The 22,918-nt window shown below is 46.2% G+C and overlaps 1 protein-coding gene across 2 annotated transcripts in view; it reads left to right on the top strand.

Annotated features, from left to right (window-relative positions):
- RIOK1 (RIO kinase 1) overlaps positions 1–21,696 on the top strand; it is a 32,295-nt gene extending 10,599 nt beyond the window's left edge. Inside the window, exons 5-17 of one of the 2 annotated variants that reach the window (XM_088831169.1) lie at positions 103–145; positions 3,348–3,440; positions 5,641–5,753; positions 5,859–5,939; positions 7,971–8,057; positions 8,455–8,592; positions 8,990–9,093; positions 9,303–9,409; positions 9,660–9,725; positions 10,910–11,029; positions 11,802–11,855; positions 13,070–13,222; positions 14,247–21,696. In XM_088831169.1, coding sequence (XP_088687295.1) covers positions 103–145; positions 3,348–3,440; positions 5,641–5,753; positions 5,859–5,939; positions 7,971–8,057; positions 8,455–8,592; positions 8,990–9,093; positions 9,303–9,409; positions 9,660–9,725; positions 10,910–11,029; positions 11,802–11,855; positions 13,070–13,222; positions 14,247–14,357 — 1,270 coding nt within the window. In that variant the 3' untranslated portion in view covers positions 14,358–21,696. The remainder of the gene's footprint in view (positions 1–102; positions 146–3,347; positions 3,441–5,640; positions 5,754–5,858; positions 5,940–7,970; positions 8,058–8,454; positions 8,593–8,989; positions 9,094–9,302; positions 9,410–9,659; positions 9,726–10,909; positions 11,030–11,801; positions 11,856–13,069; positions 13,223–14,246) is intronic. The other variant, XM_088831170.1, reaches the window with a different exon arrangement.
- Positions 21,697–22,918: the final 1,222 nt, after the last annotated feature.

Genomic DNA, 22,918 nt, shown 5'->3' with positions numbered 1-22,918 from the left:
AATTTATCCCCAATAAAAAAAGAAAAGAAAAAAAATAGAATCTTTTGATTTTGGTTCCTCTGAATTTTGAATGTCACCTTTACTTTTTTGGTTTTGTCTTAGGTATCGCATCAAAGATAAGGCGGACAGAGCAACTGTAGAACAGGTAAGGTGTAAATGAATGTGTTGCATGCTCTTTAAAGTACTCCTTGTGTCTTTGACTCATAATTTGCTTTCATCCTCCTTGCTTCATGCTGATGTCACCTAGAATTGCTTCTGTGTAAAATTGTTCTTCTTTACAGTTTTGAGTTTAGAGATCAACATTTTGCTTTATTTCTGAAATCACTTTAAATAGATAAATTAGAATCATGCCCTGCTTCTATGGCCCATGAAGCCACCCAGCAATGCTTTAATCTTCCTGGGGGAAGCAGAATTGCCTGTAAGACCAGGAATCTTTTCTTCTGTCTTAAACAAGGTCTGCGGGAATTTTGTGAGCCTTCCCAGGAGGTGAGTCAGGTATCTGCCACAAAGTGTGTGTGTGTGTGTAGGGGTGTGTAGGGGTGTGTGTGTGTGTAGGTGTGCAGAGAGAAGGAGAAAGACAGGTAATGCCTTCAGATATTCAATTAGAATCCCTTGGCTTAGAAGTTAGACTTGTATTATTCTTTATGCAGGAATGAGGGGGGAAACCCGACTTTCCCCCCTATGTGTCGAGGGTTGTGATTGGATGTTGGAATTGACCCAGGTATCTGATGGGAAGAGAGTGATGACACAGGTCAGAACATCGCTTCTGCCCCCTGCCACCCTCCCCACCCGCCCACACACGTAGCACAAATACAGTTTGGAATAGTGGTGCTCCAGGGCATTCTAAGTATGGCATTGAAGCACTGTAGATTACAGTGCCGTGTTAGTTTCGGGGGTACAGCAGTGACTCAGTCAGACATGAATCTTCAGATTGTCTTCTCAGTTATTGACCAGGCGCAACAGCCTTTAAATTCATTGCCTTCTGTTTGTTAAAGCAAATCTGAGGTTGCGTTTTACTTGAGACTGACTGCTCTGACCTTGAAGGAGATAAGCCTTTCCCTGATTTACCCACCTCTAGTAGGGTGATGGAATTCCAGTCGAGCTATTTCAAGTCTTGAAAGATGATGCTGTGAACGTGCTGCACTCAATATGACAGCAAATTTGGAAAACTCAGCAGTGGCCACAGGACTGGAAAAGGTCAGTCTTCATTCCAATCCCAAAGAAAGGCAATGCCAAAGAATGCTCAAACTACCGCACAATTGCACTCATCTCACACGCTAGTAAAGTCATGCTCAAAATTCTCCAAGCCAGGCTTCAGCAGTATGTGAACCGTGAACTCCCAGATGTTCAAGCAGGTTTTAGAAAAGGCAGAGGCACCAGAGATCAAATTGCCAACATCCGCTGGATCATGGAGAAAGCAAGAGAGTTTCAGAAAAACATCTATTTCTGCTTCATTGACTATGCCAAAGCCTTTGACTGTGTGGATCACAATGAACTGTGGAGCATTCTGAAAGAGATGGGAATCCCAGACCACCTGACCTGCCTCGTGAGAAACCTGTATGCAGGTCAGGAAGCAACAGTCAAAACTGTACATGGAACAACAGACTGGTTCCAAATAGGAAAAGGAGTGCGTCAAGGCTGTATATTGTCACCTTGCTTATATAACTTATATGCAGAGTACATCATGAGGAACGCTGGGTTGGAAGAAGCACAAGCTGGAATCAAGATTGCTGGGAAAATCAATAATCTCAGATATGTAGAGGACACTACCCTTATGGCAGAAAGTGAAGAGGAACTCAAAAGCCTCTTGTTGAAAGTGAAAGAGGAGAGTGAAAAGGTTGGCTTAAAGCTCAACATTCAGAAAACAAAGATCATGGCATCTGGTCCTATCATTTCATGGGAAATAGATGGAGAAACAGTGGAAACAGTGTCAGACTTTATTTTTTTGGGCTCCAAAATCACTGCAGATGCTGATTGCAGCCATGAAATTAAAAGACGCTTGCTCCTTGGAAGGAAAGTTATGACCAACCTTGATAGTATATTAAAGAGCAGAGACATTACTTTGCCAACCGAGGTCCGTCTAGTCAAGGCAATGGTTTTTCCCGTGGTCATGTATGGATGTGAGAGTTGGACTGTGAAGAAAGCTGATCGCCGAAGAATTGATGCTTTTGAACTATGGTGTTGGAGAAGACTCTTGAGAGTCCCTTGTACCACCAGGAGATCCAGCCAGTCCATTCTAAGGGAGATCAATCCTGGGTGTTCATTGGAAGGACTGATGCTAAAGCTGAAACTCCAATACTTTGGCCACCTCATGCGACGAGTTGACTCACTGGGAAAGACTCTGATGCTGGGAAAGGTTGGGGGCGAGAGGAGAAGGGGACGACCGAGAGTGAGGTGGCTGGATGGCATCACCGACTCTGTGGACATGAGTTTGAGTGAACTCTGGGAGTTGGTGATGGACAGGGAGGCCTGGCGTGCTGTGATTCATGGGGTCGCGGAGAGTCGGACACGACTGAGCGACTGAACTGAACTGAGTAGGGTTGGCCAGCTCTTTACAGAGCTAAATGATAAACACTTCTGGCATTGTGGGTCACAGTTCTCTTTTTGACTGCACCATGCCACTTGAGGGATCTTGGTGCCCTGACCAGAGATTGAACCCAGGCCCTCTGTAGTGGAGAGTCGTAACTGCTGGACTTCCAGAGAATTCCCAGTTTTTTTAAATATTCCAATATGTAGAATCCATTTTCGGCTTGCAGGCTGTAGAGAAACCAGGCTGTGGCCGCTTTGACTCATGAGCTGCAGAGTGCTGGCGGTTGTTGTGGAGCTTCATGTCCAGGGCAGCGGCCAGGCTGGCTTGTCATGTGCTGGGATTGCACAGGCACAGGAGGCTTTGAAGACTGTGTGAGAAACAGGATGTTAAATCTGTCTCTGATAACTTCTTACTTTGCCAGTTGTTGAAATGGTAGTGTTTTAGATATGCCGGGTTAAATAAAATAGAGATTAGTTTCACCTGTTTTCATGATGGCTGAAAAATACAAAGTTACCTCTGGTTTGATTGTATTTCTAGTAGCTGTCATGGGTCTGGAGTCAGTTTCTGCTTCCCTTGGACCTGTTGGCCTTTGATTTCCCCGACTGGGTGAACCTGCTGGTTTCTTGCCTCTGTGGCTTCTTTGGGTCTCATCTCACATTGTATTCACTGCTGATGAATGATTGAAACGCTGCCGTTGGGACTGTTTGCCGAGCAGGATCGCGCATTGCACTTAGTTCCCCTTTCGTGTTTAATACTTCCGTGAGAAATACTTGGTACACTGTGTCTGAACGTTCTGCTTTTTTGCATTTCTTTTTAGGTGTTGGACCCCAGAACACGAATGATCCTGTTCAAGATGCTGACGAGGGGAGTCATAGCGGAGATCAATGGCTGCATCAGCACCGGAAAAGAAGTGAGTCTTTGGATGTCTGAGTGTTTCCATGTCTTTTTTCCCGCCTCAGATACCAAAGTGAAACTAAGGTGAAAGTGGTAGTTGCTCAGTCGTATCCTACTCTTTACAACCCTGAGGCGTGTGGCCCACCAGCCTCCTCTGTCCATGGGATTCTGCAGGCAAGAATACTGGAGTGGGTTGCCATTCCCTCCTCCAGGGATCTTCCCGACCCAGGAATCAAACGCTGGTCTCCTGCATTACAGGCAGATTCTTTACCGTGTGAGCCACCAGGGAAGCCCCCCAAGAAGTGAAACTAAGGCACTTAGTAGATAAATGGTGCCAAATCAAGATAGTAGAATCAGTGCCATTTCTTAAAAACGGCTGTTAGTGTTTATGGCCAGAAGGAGCCATGCACAGGAGGGTGCCTCCCCTGCGCCGTCTGCCCACACAGGCATGTCCAGCACTGGTTTAGACGGTCAGACTCCCCGACCCCATCCACCCATCCAGGCAAGCCCAGCGCTGGTTCAGACGGTCAAACTCCCTGGCGCCGTTCCCCCGTCCAGGCCCAGCGCTGGTTCAAACGGTCAGACTCGCTGGCGCCATTCACCGTCCAGGCGCACCCAGCGCTGGTTCAGACGGTCGGACAGTTATGATGGGGGCAGGGGTCTAGTCTCTGAGTCAGCACACATCTTTCTCGGTATTTTCTTTACGTGTGGCTATGGTACATCATGAGGAGCGCTGGGCTGGAAGAAGCACAAGCTGGAATCAAGATTGCTGGGAAAAATATCAGTAATCTCAGATATGCAGGTGACACCACCCTTTTGGCAGAAAGTGAAGAGGAACTAAAAAGCCTCTTGATGAAAGTGAAAGAGGAGAGTGAAAAAGTTGGCTTAAAGCTCAACATTCAGAAAACTAAGATCATGGCATCTGGTCCCATCATTTCATGGGAAATAGATGGAGAAACAGTGGAAACAGTGTCAGACTTTATTTTTTGGGGCTCCAAAATCACTGTGGATGCTGATTGCAGCCATGAAATTAAAAGATGCTTCCTCCTTGGAAGAAAAGTTATGACCAACCTAGACAGCATATTAAAAAGCAGAGACATTACTTTGCCAACCAAGGTTCGTCTAGTCAAGGCTATGGTTTTTCCCGTGGTCATGTATGGATGTGAGAGTTGGACTGTGAAGAAAGCTGATCGCCGAAGAATTGATGCTTTTGAACTGTGGTGTTGGAGAAGACTCTTGAGAGTCCCTTGGATTGCAAGGAGATCCATCCAGTCCATCCTAAAGGAGATCAGTCCTGGAGGACTGATGCTAAAGCTGAAACTCCAATACTTTGGCCACCTCATGTGAAGAGTTGACTCACTGGAAAAGACTCTGATGCTGGGAAAGGTTGGGGGCAGGAGGAGAATGGAACGACAGAGAATGAGATGGCTGGATGGCATCACCGACTGGATGGACATGAGTTTGAGTGAACTCCGGGAGTTGGTGATGGACAGGGAGGCCTTGCGTGCTGTGATTCATGGGGTCGCAAAGAGTCAGACACGACTGAGTGACTGAACTGAACTGATGGAGAAAGACAGGCATGTTGCTTTTCAATTAGCAACTTATTCTGTGGGAAGCAGTTCTCAGTGAAAGTACAAATCATGAGATATAAGAATGTCTTCAGATATTTTCCAACACTTGAAATATAAAAATGTTTGAAACTGCTCATGTGTGTATATGTATGTATGTAGGTATTTATTTCATTTGAAGACCTGTTTTTTACGTCATTTTTTATTGACGTTGATTTGCCATGTTGTGTTAGTTTCAGGTCTACATCTGAGTGATTCAGAGATGTATGTATCTAGTGGGTCCTTGTTGGTTATCCATTTTATATAGAGTAGTGTATTTCTGTTAATCCCAGCCTCCTAATTAATCCTTCCCCTCACCTTTCCCCTTTGGTAACCATAAGTTTGTTTTCTTTGTCTATCTAACATATATTTAAATTGTTCTTTACTATATATGTAAGTAGGAGGTATAGTTACTATACCTTTTAGTATTGTGTTGTATATTTTAATTAACACATTTCAAAAGAGGATGGTATTCCTTATGCATATTATTTCAGTTTACTGGACTTTTTTTTACTTTTGAGGATAGAGTCAAATAGATTGCAAAAGCAAAACATTATTTATATTTATTTAATACAAGATGTAATTTCTTTTGTTGTTGACTTAAAATAGGCTAATGTATATCATGCTCGCACAGCAAATGGAGAGAGCAGAGCAATCAAAATTTATAAAACTTCTATTCTCGTGTTCAAAGACCGGGATAAGTATGTCAGTGGGGAATTCAGGTAAGCTCAGATTTTTTTTCCCCACGTGGCTTAATTTCTATATCCTAAAAAGGAAAAACTAGAATAATGAAATGATTGAAATAACAGGTATTTTTCTCATTCAAGATTCCGCCATGGCTACTGTAAAGGCAATCCCAGGAAAATGGTGCAGACATGGGCAGAGAAGGAAATGAGGAACTTGATCAGGTGACTGTCTGGGGTGGGTGGGTGTGTGTGTGCACACATGCGTCAGGTGACTGGGGGGTGTGTGTCTGTGTGTGCCGTGTCTGCCTGTCAGCCCCAGCACTCCACTCCCAGCAGATCTGTGATTCGGCCAAGGCCAGGGACTGTCAGGGCACTTCCAGTCCCTTAGATGTGCAGAGGTAAACAGAGGAAATGTTTCTGGACAAATAGGAACCACCTTCTCTCCCTATCATACAAATGCATCGCGGAGGAATTCTGCCATGACTCAAGTTTACTGTGCAAGGCTGGGTCACGTGAAAAGCCTTGGGAGCCACGTGAGGTTTCGAGTTTACCATGAGGGTGATAAAGAGCCTGTAGGATTTGAAGCAGGGAAATGACATGGTCAGGTTGGGAGAATGATGTGTCATTTTGCGCAGGTGTTGGAGTTTTAGGCAGTTTTGTTAGGCCCTGCACTCTCTTATCATAGTTTGCTCTTCTTCAGTCCAACTCTGGACACATTTATATATTCTTTGCCTTGGCACCTTTGTATCAAGTAAAGGCATCTTCAGGCTTCCTCATTTGAAGTTTTAAATATGCTTTAAATAATGAAGGTTTTCTTTCTCTCTTTCAAATATTTTTTAACGTTTTATTTGCTATATCTAGGTGTCATACACTGGGTATTTTTGTACTATTAAGTGGAGTCCAGGAGATAGTGAAGGACAAGGAAGCCTGGCATGCTGCAGTCCGCGATGTCCCAAAGAGTCAGACACGACTTAGCAACTGAAAAACAACCAAGTCTACTTGTTTGAAATTCCTTTTGAAATCTTATGCTTAATTAGCGACTGGCCATGAGTCCACTATTTTTATTAATCATTGTTCACACTGATCAATTCTGAAGAGAATCGCAAACATACCTTCTGTATTTCATCAATTCTAAGATTGCTGGGAGAAATATCAATAACCTCAGATATGCAGATGATACCACCCTTATGGCAGAAAGTGAAGAGGAACTCAAAAGCCTCTTGATGAAAGTGAAAGAGGAGAGTGAAAAGTTTGGCTTGAAGCTCAATATTCAGAAAACAAAGATCATGGCATCTGGTCCCATCACTTCATGGGAAATAGATGGGGAAACAGTGGAAACAGTGTCAGACTTTATTTTTTTGGGCTCCAAAATCACTGCAGATGCTGATTGCAGCCATGAAATTAACAGACGCTTACTCCTTGGAAGGAAAGTTATGACCAACCTAGATAGCATATTAAAAAGCAGAGACATTACTTTGCCAACAAAGGTCCGTCTAGTCAAGGCTATGGTTTTTCCAGGGGTCATGTATGAATGTGAGAGTTGGACTGTGAAGAAAGCTGATCGCCGAAGAATTGATGCTTTTGAACTGTGGTGTTGGAGAAGACTCTTGAGAGTCCCTTGGACTGCAAGGAGATCCAACCAGTCCATTCTAAAGGAGATCAATCCTGGGTATTCATTGGAAGGACTGATGCTGAAGCTTAAACTCCAATACTTTGGCCACCTCATGCAAAGCATTGACTCACTGGAAAAGAGTCTGATGCTAGAAAGAATTGGGGGTGGGAGGAGACGGGGACGACAGAGAATGAGATGGCTGGATGGCATCACCGACTCGATGGACATGAGTTTGAGTGAACTCCGGGAGTTGGTGGTGGACAGGGAGGCCTTGCGTGCTGTGATTCATGGGGTCGCAAAGAGTCGGACATGACTGAGCGACTGAACTGAACTGAAGGGACCTATGTCTTCATAGTTTTAACACCTCTGGCTTTGAACTGGGTGTTAGAGCCTGTGGAACCTAGTTCAGTTGCCAGTGCTTTGCCATTCTTGGTGACGTGTAACGGTGCCACTTAAAGTCCTAGGCGTCTTAGAGTTTATGAAATGAAGTAATAAATCGAGAGGCTTGGGTGCTGTTTGCTCGTAGCCATGTCCGTCTTGTACACTGCAAGTTAATGCACTGTCAGTTGTTTCAGAGTAGATGCTTTAGATCATTTGTTTCAACTTCTCATTTGTCCTTTTCGTCTGCTTTCATATCACAGGCTAAACACAGCAGAGATTCCGTGCCCAGAACCCATCCTGCTGCGAAGTCACGTTCTCATCATGGGTTTCATCGGCAAAGACGACATGTGAGTGCACGGGAGAGCTAGTAAATACACATCCAACACTGTATTTCTAAGTGCTTTGAATCATCCAATATATGAATATTTCCCATTTAAATAGTTCCTTTTGTCTTGAAATATTTTTTAATAAGTCTTTCCCACTCTATTAGTACATAGGGTTTTTAATTTGTTTAACCTTTTTAAGTCTCAAAATGCTTCAGAGCAACAGAGCTCACCTTGTTTTTGAGGAATGTCTCATGCTGGCAAAACACCTGTTTGTGGACAGCTCTTTAGAACCGTATCTCTAGAATGAACTGAACTGGTCAGTGATGAACCGTAGAAAAAAAGAATGTGTGACAGTGTAGCAGAAAGCAAGAAAAACTTGAGTCTGCTTATCTGAGTTGTTCACTTTATTTTGTTCAAGGCCAGCGCCACTCTTGAAAAATGTCCAGTTATCAGAGTCCAAGGCTCGGGAATTGTACTTGCAAGTGATCGAGTGCGTGAGGAGAATGTACCAGGATGCCAGGCTGGTGCACGCGGACCTCAGTGAATTCAACATGCTGTGAGTGGGTGGCCCGCGTGACCCTCCATGAGTCCCCTCGGATCGTTTAGGGAAAGGAACTAAACCCTGATCCAAGAAGTCGTCTAAATTCTCAGTTTTGAAGTTGGCTTCCACTGGGTCACAGTCACAGGGTAGGACGTGTTTGGTGGCCTCGGTCACAGGACTGCTCTGGTCACTGGTGGAGTTGAAAGGACTTGAGATTTTCTCAGTTTTCGTCTCTTGTTAGTCACAGTGGCTCTTCTCCTTCTCCACTTTGGTCACATTATTCTGTTGCTCTTAAAATAGAAAGTTTTAAACAAGATACAGTCAGGCAGCAGTGTGCCCTCAGCCCCTGTGCCTGGCCCCTGCGGCAGTGTGGTGGCAGCGTGGCTCAGCCCCTGTGCCCTGGCCCACGCAGCTACCATGGCGGAGGTGTGTACATCATCGACGTTTCTCAGTCCGTGGAGCACGACCACCCACACGCCTTGGAGTTCTTGAGAAAGGACTGCGCCAACGTCAATGGTGAGTGGAGCCTGGGCTTCTCCCCGGCTTGTTTGCACCTGTGGCTCTGTGCTCTGCTCAGCTGTTGATAGAGAACCGTGGCACTGAGTCGTCTGACTCGGTGATGCTGACACCCTTGGCTCAGTGATGGTGAACTTGATCTGTCTGTGACGAGGTTGGAATAACAACCTCTTCCCTCGCAGAGCCCTCACAAGCACCTTCTCTGGCAGATTTCTTTCAGAAGCATGGCGTTGCTGTGATGACTGTGCGGGAGCTCTTTGAATTTGTCACGGATCCATCAATTACACCTGAGAACATGGATGCGTATCTCTCAAAGGTCAGGTGGGCTGAGGCTGGGAGGAATAGGAAACAGCGGTAGTGGTGGCATTTCTGTGTCACTTCTGAGGACTCAGGGTTTAGCATCGTTTTTGTTCATCATGACAACTTCAGAGACCTTTTCCTTCTGATTTCACAGATGAGGGATCAAACTGTAGTAAAATGCCAGCGGTAAAGCCAGGTTTCTGGGTAATGGATGTATGTTCTGTGGGTTGAATGTGAAGGAAGGTGATTTTTGTTTTCTTTCCAAGGCCATGGAAATAGCATCTCAAAGGACCAAGGAAGAAAGGTCCAGCCAAGATCATGTGGATGAAGAGGTAAGATTGGTAATCTGTTATAGCTTGGAAACACTTGTGTCTTGAGGTCTTTTTTTAATACATTGCTGGGGCGTGACCTTGATCTTATTAGGTGTGCAGGGTTTTAAACGGTGATGGTGTCGCCTTGAGATGTAACGTGTTGCATGAGTAAATTGACCCCAGTTGTGTAGCTTACATCCCATTGTATCCTTTCGTTCCTAGCCCGTTTGCCCTACTCTTGCTTGGAGAACATTTTTACAGAACCCACTGGAGGATGTGCTTCAAGAAGGAAAAGCCAGTTTTAGTTTGCTACTGTGAATTGTTTTTTAAACTTTTCATTTTGTGTTAGGGCGTGGTTGATTAACACACAAGGCTGTGATGGTGTCAGGTGCATAGCAAAGGGACCCAGCCGTGCATGTGCATGGATCCACTCTCCCCCAAACTCCTCCCGTCCAGGCCGCCACACTGCGCAGAGATCCCTGTGCTCTACACCAGGTCCTTGTTGGTGACCCCATTGCAAATACAGCAGTGTGTGCATGTCCATCCCACACTCCCTAATTATCCCTTCTCCCCGTCCTTCCCCCAGCATTCATAAGTTTGTTCTCAGACCGTAAATCTGCAAGTCTGTTTTTGTTGTTAATGTGAATTTTTAAGTGATCTAAATGTTGATTCCCGCAACGCTGTAGATTTTGTATATTTATGTTTGGTGAGAAGGAAGATTATTTTTAAGATGTTGGGAGTCAGTATGTTTTTTGCGAAGGTGATCCATCAGAGACTCTTTTGAAAAAATAATTCTCAGAGCTCTTGGTGTGATGGGTGAGTATAGGGCACCCTATACTTCCCAGCTGTAGCGAAGGGCAGACGATGTTCCCATGGAAGACCTCTTCCTCTGTCATTCGTAGCCAGGCAGTCACGGCAGCTCCTTTCTCTCCCACTCAGAAATGCCACTTTCTGGAATACAGAGGGGAAAGAAGTGTAACTCCAAGGGTAACCATCTATCATTCCTTGTTTTATCGTTAGCCACAAACTCCTGTGGCCCAGCACACAGCACGGGCCACACCGATATGCAGACAGCCTGGCTGAGACTCCGCACCGGGCATGTGACGATGGCAACGACCTGCTCTGTGACTGAGGGCGTGAGCAGGCTCGGTGCACGTGAGGAGCACGTGATTGTCTCTGTTTCACTTTTCTTCTGCATCTGTTAGGTGTTCAAGCGAGCTTACATTCCTAGAACCTTGAATGAAGTGAAAAACTACGAGAGGGATATGGATCTAATGATGAAACTGAAGGAAGAGGACATGGCCATGAACACCCAGCAGGACAACGTGAGTAGCTTGGTTTGCCTTCAGCGAGTTCACCAGGGAAGCTGCAGTCTTGAGTGTCCTTTGAACTAGTAAGACGGCTCATTCCCTTCACATAGCACGCCCTCTGTGCACGTTGCTTGTGGAGGACATCAATCCACTGGTCTTTACAAAAGGAAATGAATGAGTCCAACAGGCTGTAACTGCAGGAAAGGAAGATATGTATAGAAGTCCAAGCTATAAACGGTTATCTAGATCCATTGACACACGTCTCAAGGTCTAGAAAATTTTAAGTAAATATTTAAGATAGTAAATATTTAAGGCTTTGCAGGCCAAGAAACAAAATTGAGCCTATTGTAGGGGTCATTATATAATGAGAGAATAAATTTCCCCCAAATGTTTGATGACATTAAAAATGCTAATAATATTGAAGACATACAGCTTTGCATGATAATGAAAAAGGAATGGAGTTTTTTGGGGGAATAGAAAGCATTACACTTAGCTGAGATTCAGAGTTAGGACTGCCTGTCACTGACTAGTTACAGCTGTGTATCCATAAAAGCCCCCAGGCCGCAGGTGAGTGGAGGCCCTGGTGGGGTGAGCAGACCTGCTGTGGTTGTGCAGGAGAACCACACCCACTCTAGACACTGTGTCCCATGAGACACAGTTTGGACACCTTTTTATACTCACACAAGGTATCATTTAGCCGGCAACAGTATCCTTTCTTAATATTGCAGCGTATTTCAGTGTTCAGTTTTATGCTGATTCTTTTTTTCTTTGTCTCTTTGGTTTTAAGATTCTATACCAAACTGTCACGGGACTGAAGAAAGATCTGTCAGGCGTTCAGAAGGTATGAAGAACATGTGTTCATTTACATGAAAACTCAAAAGGATATAAAATTGCGTGTCCAGTATTACTAGCGTTGAAATAACAACAGTGTGCTGTTACTGGTGTAGACGCTTTCACAGACTGTGGGCGTTGTGTTCGTTGCTTTTAACCGTGAGCCTGAGCTGTGGGCACATGTTTGTTGTTTACTCTGCCCCTGAATCGGTCTGTTGTAGCTGAGGCGTCGATCCTTTGTGTATCCGGTCTTCGCCAGTGAAGCTGTTAACAGTAACCACGTGCTCCTAGATGTTTCTACAACCAGCTTGAAACAGCAGCGGGGTCTGACCTCGCCCTGGCGCGCAGTCTGCTGAGGGCCAGGCTCACGAGTCCTGCCATCATGCTGCAGATTCCGATAGTGTTTTTCCTTACAGCAGCTTTGTTGTGTCTTAACATTTTCAAACAGCAGACATTAATTCTAATTTTAAGCAGTAATAAAGGTGATTCTTACTTCTTTTGATGTTCTTAATGGACGTTCTTAATCTGAAGGTTTGTGGTTTACATTTTGAAAGTTGACTGTCTTTTTTGTGGGAAGAATTGGACTAGGAGAATTCTCGGATTCTGCGTTTCTGGTTTTTTTGTGGCAGGTGTGACGAGGATAGTTGTGCTTTGAATTCCAGAGCAGGAAGATTCAGTTACCACTGGCCAGGAAGCCTTTTTGTACCATCACAGTGTAAAGATCTGTTTTGTTTTGTTTTTTTCTTATGAAAAGAAAGCCTCATGCTTTAAAAAACGTTTCCTGCTGCTTTAAAAAGTGCTAACCTTCAGGGAAAAAAGTGAACCGGTTTCTTGTTTAAAGATTGTCTTCCCTCTTGGATTAACAGATGTTCCACCTGAAATTTAATTTGCAGGCCAACAGCTGTGAAGTTATCCAGATATGTTCACTTTTTTCTCCTATCTGTGTTCCAAATCCCGGCGCAGCCTGCGGAATGTGCTGCGGGGGTGGAACAGTCCTGCATCGATCTGGGTGGCTCCCTGTGTTGGGAGCGTCCTCGAGCCACCCTGGAATGGCTGCTTCAGGCTTCCTGCCAAGCGTGGATAACGTTGTTTTGATGTTTCAGTACGAGATGTCATTTTCAAAGTCTGTCTGTGAGGCTGAAATCTGAATTCTGTCATGAACACATTGAATGCCAGTAGGTAATTGGCTTATTGAGAATAACATGGTCCTGTGATGTTTTCAAGGTCCCTGCACTCCTGGAAAGCCAGGTTCAGGAAGAGACTGGTTCTGACTCAGAAGATGCAGGGAGCGTGGAGTGCTCTGACACAGACTCTGAGGAGCAGGGGGATCACGCTGGCTCCAGGAAGCCCCCTGCCGACCTTGAAGTTGATAGAAAGGTTAGCTGAGAGTGCACGTTCCCATGTTTGTCAACACAACCATGCAGTACCTTGAGGCTGTGTGCTCAGATGTCTGGATCAGAGTAGCTGAAATTTCAGTTTTTAGTTCCTGAAGTGTGAACTTTGCTTTGGTGGTAACGTCATCTAGAGATTCTTCTAGCAGCCCTTGGGCACTGCCCAGGGAGAGAACACACTAGTTTCAGCACATTGATTAAAAGTGGTTGTCATGCACTTGTACAAACGATGCTGGAATGGCCCCTGTGGTGGAATACCAAAGAACCATTCCAGGGGCATCTTTGCAGCCCAGCTCCCCGTCTTCAGAATCTCAGATGTTTCTTCCACTCCTGCCTGGAGACACAAGACACGACTGATGCACTGGGCCGTGACGCTGAGTAACTGTTACTCTCCGTTCGTAGCCTGATCCTTTAAACCCTGGGGAGTGTGGCTTCCAAGACTTCCAAGAGACATCCCCAGCTCCCTAGTACACGTTCTCTCTTTGTCTCCTGGAAATATGTATTTTGTCTCTCATTTCTGCATTTATTTCTGTTAGAATAAGAACTATATAATGAAAAGTAGTCGCATATATTTAATAATATCCCCATGGGCATCTGTGTTGACAGTCTTGAAATGTCTGTGAATAAATTGTAAAGACAGTTTTCACCCCCAGTTCTACCACCAAGCCATAATCATTTTCAGTTTTTTTCTGTGACACTCACTTTTTATCTTTTTACATATATTTAACAATTTAGTTGTAATAATAATGTGACTACTCAGAATGAATGAAATTTGCAGATTTTTTTGCTTTTGTTTTTTTCCAAACGTTTTTTTTTAAAAAAAACCACTAATTGATTTGGCAGTGTTGGATCTTAATGGCGACACACATCCCACAAGCTGTCTCGCTGGGGCACATGAGGAACCTTCGTCCCCAACCAGGAGGGGGACCCCCGCCCCTGGGCCTTGCATGGCAGGTTGTTAGCCACTGGACCGCCAGGAAATCCTCATACTTTTAATTTTTGTTTTACAGGAAAGAAAAAAGATGGTCAAGGAAGCCCAGAGAGAGAAAAGAAAAAACAAAATTCCTAAACATGTGAAAAAAAGAAAGGAGAAGGCAGCCAAGATGAAAAGGGGCAAATAGAACCAGAACCGCATCATGTACAGTAATTCCCCATTGGTGACGTTTCGCGCCTGCGCACTGAGCTGCCTCTGGAGGATGGGTTATTGATTTTAACCAAGTGGTTTTTACTGCAGTGTCCCTGAGGACCGGCTTTCATGTTTTCATGTAATTATGTAAACAGCTCTGAGCTCTATTGCCTAGGTCCATTCCCTAGCTCTGTAGAGTATTGATAGAGGATTTATTTAAGCCACTATTTTAATGAAGTTTATACAATTTTATTTTTGTATATTTTTATCTTCTGCAGTGTTGCTTTTAAAGCATTGTAATTATTTGAACATATTGAGCATTCCCGCCCTTTGTGTGAGTGTCAAGGCACTTTGGACAAACTTAGGCAAGTTGTTTTTGCTTTGTTTGTACCAAAGATCCACCTGGAATCACTGGACTATATGGCCACAGTTTCTACGAAAGGGAGATTCACCGATCCAGAGAGTTCGGTTGGCTGTTGATAATCGTCGTTCATTGCAGCTTCATTCTATGTGTACTGATAATTATTTATCGTGTACTTACTCTTCATCTTGACGACTCTTTTCTGAGCTAGTACCTCCCAGTTCATAAGCTACTTCACGTTCAAATATGTGGCCTATTCATTCATTCATTCATCAACGTTTGGGTGTTTTAGGCGTGGGAGACACAGCAGTAAATGAAAGGCAAGTTCCATGGATAATCCTAGTTTTCCTTAAATTGAAGCTTGCACTGGCTTGGATCCGTGGGTTACTGAGGGAGGAGCAGGGTCAGCTGCGGAAAGCAGCCAGAAGTTACTGCCTTCAGGTAGTTTGCATTTTCATAGGAAGACAAGACGTCAAGCTAAGGAAAACAGTGAAAACAGTGTATCAGCCTAGTGAATTCCATGGAAGAATTAGCACTGCCTGGCGCAGTGGAGGTATGTATGTTTAGCAGAGGCCATATTTGGGCAAATACTTGAAGGCTGTGAGTCGTGTGCCTGTTGGAGGAGAATGATGGTCCAGCAAAGCAGACAGCAAGTGCAAAGGCCCTGAAGCAGGAGTGTGCCTGAAATGAAATGTTCCAGATGCCAGAGGCTAGAGCGTCGTAACCACATGGTGGGCAGGGTTGGGTCAGGGAGATGGGATGTAGCAGCTTAGATCAGGTGGTGGCAGGCGCATGGCAGGTTTTGAGCAGAGGAATGATGTGATCTGACTTGTTTTTAAAGAATTGCGATCACTCTGACTCCCATGGAGAATTGACCAGGAGGCAAGGGGCAGGGGCTGGTTGTGACCCGCGTGAGAGATGGTGGTTTGGTATAGGATGGTAGCAGTGGACGTGGAGAGAAGCCTTTGGATTCTAAGTATAGGAGCAACAGGATGTGTCATGAGAAATGCCCATGTTAGCCCTGGAATCAAAAAATTTGTGTAGATGAACCTAGTTTCCCCTTAACTGGTGCTTGCCCCTGCTTGTTTGAGAATCGGTGGGTTATTGAGGGAGGGGCAGGGTTAGCTGAGGTCTTCAAATTTTAAGCAGACAGCTTAAATTTTATCTTCATAATAGCCTCCCTTCCCTACTTGAAAAAAGTTCAAATACGAAATATAATTTCAGCGAAACACAGTTGTGTCCCCTCTGAAATATTCTACAATGAACACAATGGAGGAGAAACCAGACAGGTGGCTAAGCAATCCAGTGCCCCTCAAGGGGGTCACCTTCAGGATCCTCTGGCTCTGGCCTGGCCTGGGGCCTCCTCCCCAGCCAGGTGTGCGTAATCCAGGTGGTCAGGCTCCTCAGCGCCATCTCTACTGAATCGAGTGCAATCACTGGGTTTGGAATCAGTTTCCCTGGGCAAAGCCAGTGTCGGCCGGCTCTCCAGTCCTCATCCCAGGCTACTAGGAGGAAGTGGCTTGTGGTGCGCCCGGGTGGGGCCTGCAGGGGAATTCTGGCTCGAAGTGCCGCCTTTCTGACAACGTGCAGACGTGGCCCTTTCCCCGCCTGGATTCTGGGCCGTAGCTGTGGCTGAGCGGGAACCACCGGTAGCCTTCCTGCTGGACGGGTCTGATGCCACTTCCCTTGTTTGACTCTCACCAGGAGATCTGGAAGAAGCAGCCCAGTCTTAGCCAGAGCCCCTTTCTGGCTCCAGTTGCAATAGAATTTGCACACCTGAGGGGTTTGGTGTCCCTGAATTACTGGTTGTGCAACGACTTTTCCATTTGCAGGGATGAGCTTTTGGGGTCTCTTGGCCCAAAGGCTGGGACATCATTTTGTCCACCTTGGACATACCTGGTTTTCTGTCCTATGTTGTCGATTTTCTAATCCCTTAAAAAAATGCAGGCATTTCTTCTCTCAAAGTTGACTGTGAGGGGTCTGGGTGGTTTCATGGAAGCACGGAGTCAAGCGGTCTCCTCTGCAGCCTGAGGCCTTATTTTTCCTTTGATGAAGCAGTTCAGGGACAGGCCCTTCCCCGGCCAGCAGCACAGAGCCTGGTCTTGGGGTGAAGAGGTGGCCGCCGCAACTGTCTGCCTGGATCTGATCAAACGCGAGTCCGGGGGCCGATGTCAAGTAGTCTTCAACTTTCGCTTCTCCTTGATGATGTGGATTCAAGGTTGGAGAGTTTTGTAGTTTGGTACCAAGAGTGGTTGGAAAAGATCTGTCCTTTTTGTGAGTTTCTGTTGAATTCATTGCAAGCAGCTTGCAGTTTCTTGGTTGCAGGCCTATCCTATTTTGTGGCTATGATTTCATTAACCTCTCAGCTCAGAAAGTCAAGAGCTGAGAAAGTTCTTCTAGAAGCTGGTTAAAAAAATTCAGTCGAAGAGCATCTTGAGTGTCATGGGCTCTGACGGTTGACATTTCTAAAAGTCCCTTTTGCTTTCAAGAGCTTAACCGATCTTCTAATGTTTGGTTGTATATATACATACAGTATTCAGGGCCTGACTTGGACTTCTGGCGCTTACTTTTTGATGATGTGAAGGTCACTTGAATCAGCAGCTACAGCAGATCCTCGCTGTATAATTTCCTGTGAAGATTTCCTGTGACTGCGTCAGATAGATAAGGTTTTCAACCACTGGTGGTCATAAAACAAGAGCGCTCTGTGTTCTGTCTCTTGAATCAGACTAGGTCGTTACATTCCCTGCATTTTGGTTGGAGTTTTTAACTTCCATATCCTTTGGGTTTGTGTTGCCTTGGACATGAGGGCATTTATCAGCGTTCCAGGGGAGGTTGTGATGTTGGATCTGTAACCATTTAAGCTGGTTTCCAAGGGAGAAGATAGCTCTCCCGCACCCGTGTTCTCCCGAGACCTTGTCCCAGCTGAAGCGCTGTGGAACCTCTGGGCTTGAACTTGAAGAGTGAAGACTTGTGGACTCTGTGACTTTGGTTTCCAGCTTCCCTTCACTTTCTGTGTCACTCTGTTTCCTGTGACAGCTGTGACGGCTGGCGGCCGCAGCTGCTGGGAGGGGGCCCTCGTACCGCCTGGAGGAGCCACACGATACCCTTTCTCCTTTTTTTCCAGAATAGCAAGGGTGTCATCTGTGTGAGCACAGCTGCCTTCAGCTCTCTGAGCACTTTCTGCATTTCTTATCAGCACGTAGTAATTTCAAGGCCAAGCAGCCTCATCATCTCGGGGTAAAATTTGACCCTTTACGCATCCTCTCCTGGGGTCGTGAACTTGTCGGTGACAGGGCAGCAGGCCCCTGGGCCCCCGTGCCTCAGCTGGAGGGGGGCGGGCAGGGGCGGGCGGTTAAAGCTGTCCTGGTGCAGGTCGCCCTTGTGGCTTGCGTCTGCGGTACAGCGGGGGTGTGAGTCACTGCCTCGGGGAGTGGAGGGTATCGAAGGCTAGATGGCCAGGGGACCCAGGCCAGCGTTTTGGAAGGACCGTCCTGTGTTAGGACAGGCCTGGTTTTAGAGAGTCCGTGAGAGACATGCCTGAGTCTGCAACGGGCTGGGGTGCGGGCCAGCCACCGATGGGGGGGTGAGTGGTGTCTGATGACGTCACTGCCCTCCAGACAGCCAGCGTTTAAATGGGGCAGGGAAAGGGGGTCCCCCAGAGAGGCAGTTGAGGATCCGAGGCACTTTGCTGACGTCGGACGCTACGTGGGTCCTACACGGCCCCGGGGGAGCGTCTCAGGGTGATGAAGCGGGTAGCCTGACCCCATGAAGCAGTCTTATGCCACCAGTGCGTGGAGCTCAGCACAGTGCCTGCTTCGTGGGGTTGCTGTGAAGGACGCTCAGGGGAGCCTGGGGAGCTTGGCCAGGGCTGGATCAGGCCAGTGAAAGTGAACTCAGCCACTGACTCCTCATTGTTTCCACGGTGTTGTGGAAAGAGGTTGATGGAATCACTTAGAAGGTACCTTGCCTCTCCCCAGAAAGGCTGAACCTCAACCCACGAAGCTTCTCGCTGTGGTTGGCAGGTTACAGGAAACACGAGCTCACAGGAGCAGGATCCACGATGCCGGGAGGATGTGGTCAGTGGAATTCAGACGGCAGGGAGGGAAAGAGCCAAACATCTAATAAAAAGGAAACGAGGTCTAAGAGACATGTCCCGGTGCTGTGGATTTTAGCTGGACCCTGGTTAGATGAAACCAGCTGTAAAAAGATGGGCTGTTTGGGGTTTCTTTTCAGACAAACGGAAAACTCAGCGTGGAGGAGGTGTCAGTAAGGGATCGTTCGTTCACCAGATGTCGTAGTGGTATTTGTGCTAACATGGTTCCCTCAGAGCCTGGACTAAAGTGGCACGGGGTGAAGTGAAGAGGGTGCCTGTGATTGTTCCAGACTTCTCCATCCTTCCTGAGTGCCCAAAGGACAGCGTGGATGAAGGAAGAACAGCAGGTTACCAGAAGCTGAGACAGCATACTGACGGGCGGGCCGGGACTCATTACGCTCTCCTGTCTCCCACAGTGCCTGTGAGAGCAGAGCTGGGTTTGTTTGCTTCGAAGTCTAGTAAAGTGTTTAACACAGGGCCTGCCACATACTTATACTGTATCATACAAGTGTCTGTATTTTTGTTCTTTTTAAGTAACCTTTTTTTTTGGCCCGGGCTTTAATTGTTTAATCATCTGGGCCAAAGAGGAAGGCCTCAGGAGGACGGTCGGTGCCTTCCGGTGCTGGCCCAGCTCGGTGTCCCCTGTCATGCCTTTTGGTTCTGAGATTCCGGCTCCCCTGATGGAGGCAGTTCCAGAACGTGTGTGTTGAGCTGCCCTGAGTCTCGGGTCTGCCCAGCCTGGCCGTCCCCTCCGTAGTGACCTGTCCTGACCACTCCCTGGCGTGCGGCCTGCCCCCTCAGCTGAGGCCCCTGCAGTCCTGGTGACCTTTGCATTGTTTTTCTAAAGCTGCGCTGACAGGCTGTCCCCGTGTTACTGCACTTCGCAGATACTGAAACTTTTTATTACTGATTGAAGGGCTGTGGCAGCCCTGTGTGGAGCACGTCTGACCGCCGTTGCCCGGCGCCATCGGCTCACTCGTGCCCCTGTGTCACGCTGTGGTAATGTTCCCCGTCTCTCAAACCCTCTGCCAGCAAAAAGGTTACACCTCACCAGCTCGGGTGATGGGTAGCATTTTAGCCATGAAGGATTTTTAAATGAACTTTTTTAGATATAATGTCTGCACAGAGACTGCACTTGAGTGTGACCATCACTTTTGTATGTACTGGGAAACCAAAAAATCCGCATAACTTGTTTTACCGCAATAGTCGCTTCGTGTTGTGGCCTGGAGCCGAGCACACAGTGTGTCCACGCTCTGCCTGTACGTACGTGTTTGAAATTTTCTTACACATGTCATGTGTCTTTCCCTCACCTCCCAGCCTCTTACTAGAATAAGCTACACGGGGGCAGGGGTTTTACCTTTGTTCAGTTTTGTCCCCACACCTAGAATTGTGTCTAAAATACCGTAAATGCTCAATAAATACTTAGTGATATACTGTGTTTCTTAAAGATGGGGCTGAGACATCAGTTGCATCCCTCTCCCCCTCCCCACCACGATGACTAGGAGTTGATGTGGGTTGATTCGTGCGCTCCAGCCCTCTCTTCCGTGACTGGTTCTCGCCCACTTTAAGGTGACTGGCCTGAGTGACATCGAGGACAGGGCCGTCCCTGCAGCCTTCTGTCCCCAGAACCTTGACATCAGCATAGCTCTCCAGCCAGGGGAACACGTGCATCTTAACCTGGACTGTTGCTTTGACTTTGCCCACGTGAGACCGTTTGACAGCAGTGTTAGCCAGAGTGCTTGGGCAATAAACCCCAGGTCACTGTAACATGGGAGAACGGGAGACCTGGTAGAAGCCAAGGCTTATATGCACATGTGTTGCCATCTCTTCCCAAGTATAGACTGGAAGTTTGAAGATGTACTGATTACAAGAGGTGGTTCTGGTGGTGTCCTGTGAGAATTGTTCCAGATGTAGACGTATTTTTGTGTTGGGGGCGGGGTGTTAGCACCACTTCCTACTCCCTGGTCTTGACCTCCTCCTCAAGGGAAGGTCCTAAACTTGAACATGACCTCCGCTGCTTTGAGAAGCTGATGACCTCCCACAGTGACCCACAGGGCATACTCTAGCCCCAAGGGTGGGCATGAATGTCAGGAGGCGCTTGGTCTTGCCCAGCCTGGTTTCTTTCACTGAATGATAGCATCAGCAGCAACGTGGGGAGCCTGCCCCTCACCCCACAACGCGCGAGCGTGGTCCAGGCTGGCTGGGGTGGGGAGGGGACGCTGGAATAGGGTAGGCCACCTTGCTTCACGGGAGAATTCCTCATCACACGAGATGGTCATCAGATTTCTTCTTTACAATTCTGTTATTTTAAAAACCATAGCATAAGTGGATTACTCTTAACAAAGGGAGATATGAAAAATGTATTTTTAGGAAAAAAGGGGTCTCAGGAAGGCTTGAGGAAAAAGGACTGAAGCACAAAGAAAGTACATGTGAGGGCAAATAATTAACAGCCATCAATCATTAAAATAACTGTATGATACAGGATGCTTGGGGCTGGTGCACAGGGATGACCTGGAGGGAGGATATGGGGAAGAGGGAGGTGGGAGGGGGGTTCAAGAACGGGAACACATGTACACCCGGGGCGGATTCGTGTCAGTGTATGGCAAAACCAACCAATATATTAATGTAAGGTAATGTGCCTCCAATAAAATAAATTTTAAAAAAGAGAATATAAATAAAATAACTGTGTCTCCCACGAGTCCTGGATGTTGCTAAACAAAATGCTGTCGTTTAATCAGGATGACCAAATGCACCTCAGATTTCATACTCAAAGAAGTCTCATGTTTTTTCCATGGATACGGCACATTTTATGCCATCTACTTGATTTCTGGCTTTATATAAAATTGATAAAGCAACTGACAAAAAGTGCGGCAGATCAGTAAGTTAGAACCGGTCCTTCAGAGGCCAAGGGGCCAGGTTACAATTCCATCTCAAGAGTTTATTTATTAAAACACGCAGTGAATGGGTTTAAGGTGTCAGTTACCACACAGCTTTGCTTTTCACTTGTTTCATAATCTCATAAGGCAGATTTTCTGTGTGTGCACCCGTGCACCACTTTTTGTGTTGGGGATTCTGTTCATTGTCCTGCAATAACTTTTGCTCCTCTGGAGGGAGGTGTGCACCTACGTTCTCATTGGGAACGTCCTGCGAGCTGCAGGAACCTGCTGTGAGCTGTTGACTGCTTAGGAAGCAGAAGGCTGGTCAAGGTCATGTCTTTCCGTTCTCCTTAAAGAAGGATTCAGAGCTTTTCTCATAGCTCAGTCAGTAAAGAATCTGGCTGCAGTGCAGGAGACCTGGGTTCGATCCCTGGGTCAGGACAATTCCCTGGAGAAGGAAATGACAACCCACTCCAGTATCCTTGCCTGGAAAATCGCAGGGACAGAAGAGTTTGATGGGCTGCAGTCCACGGGGCCGCAAAGAGTAGGGCATGACTGAAGGACTAACACTAAAGAAGGTTAAACTAATGGGTCCGGATGAGGGTGCCTGCTTGATGGTTGATGGTTAAACTAGTCCTTTGAAAGATAACTTTTCCTGAAAGTCTTTTTAATCATGAGTGGTTGGTTTTACTTTAGACACATACTTAGAGAAAAGAACATCAACTACACACACACACGAAGACTTCCCAAGAGTCTTAGACTAAAAATCAATAAATAAAGCAAGTATAAAACTTAGACTAAAAATTAATAAAAATAAAGCAACTCCAATAAAAATTAATTTTAAAAAATGATGACCCAAACATAGGCATGTAGTATACAGTATTAAAATCACATTTTAAATGAAGAGCTTTGGACCTGGAGTCTGACCTGTTAACTGTGAGGCTCACTTCGCCTTTCTGGGCCTCAGTTTCCTCATCTGTGAGATGAAGCCCCTGGGGAGGTGAAGCCCTGGTGGCTCCTGTGCTGCACTTTCCACGTGTGACCACTGGGCCCTTGCCTTGGTGCTAGTGTGGATCACAAATGTAAAATACACACCAGATTTTCAAGACTTAGTACGAAAAGAAGGATATAAAGTAACTTGGTAATTTTGGATATTGATTACTTGTGGAATAATAATACTCTGCATATACTGGGTGAAATACAGTAAATTGGAATTAATTTCACCT

The sequence above is a fragment of the Moschus berezovskii genome, chromosome 23 (assembly GCF_049115385.1).
Source record: "Moschus berezovskii isolate FMDL1 chromosome 23, NW_MosBer_1.0, whole genome shotgun sequence".
Lineage (NCBI taxonomy): Eukaryota > Metazoa > Chordata > Mammalia > Artiodactyla > Moschidae > Moschus > Moschus berezovskii.
This window is presented reverse-complemented; position numbering and strand designations above follow the sequence as displayed.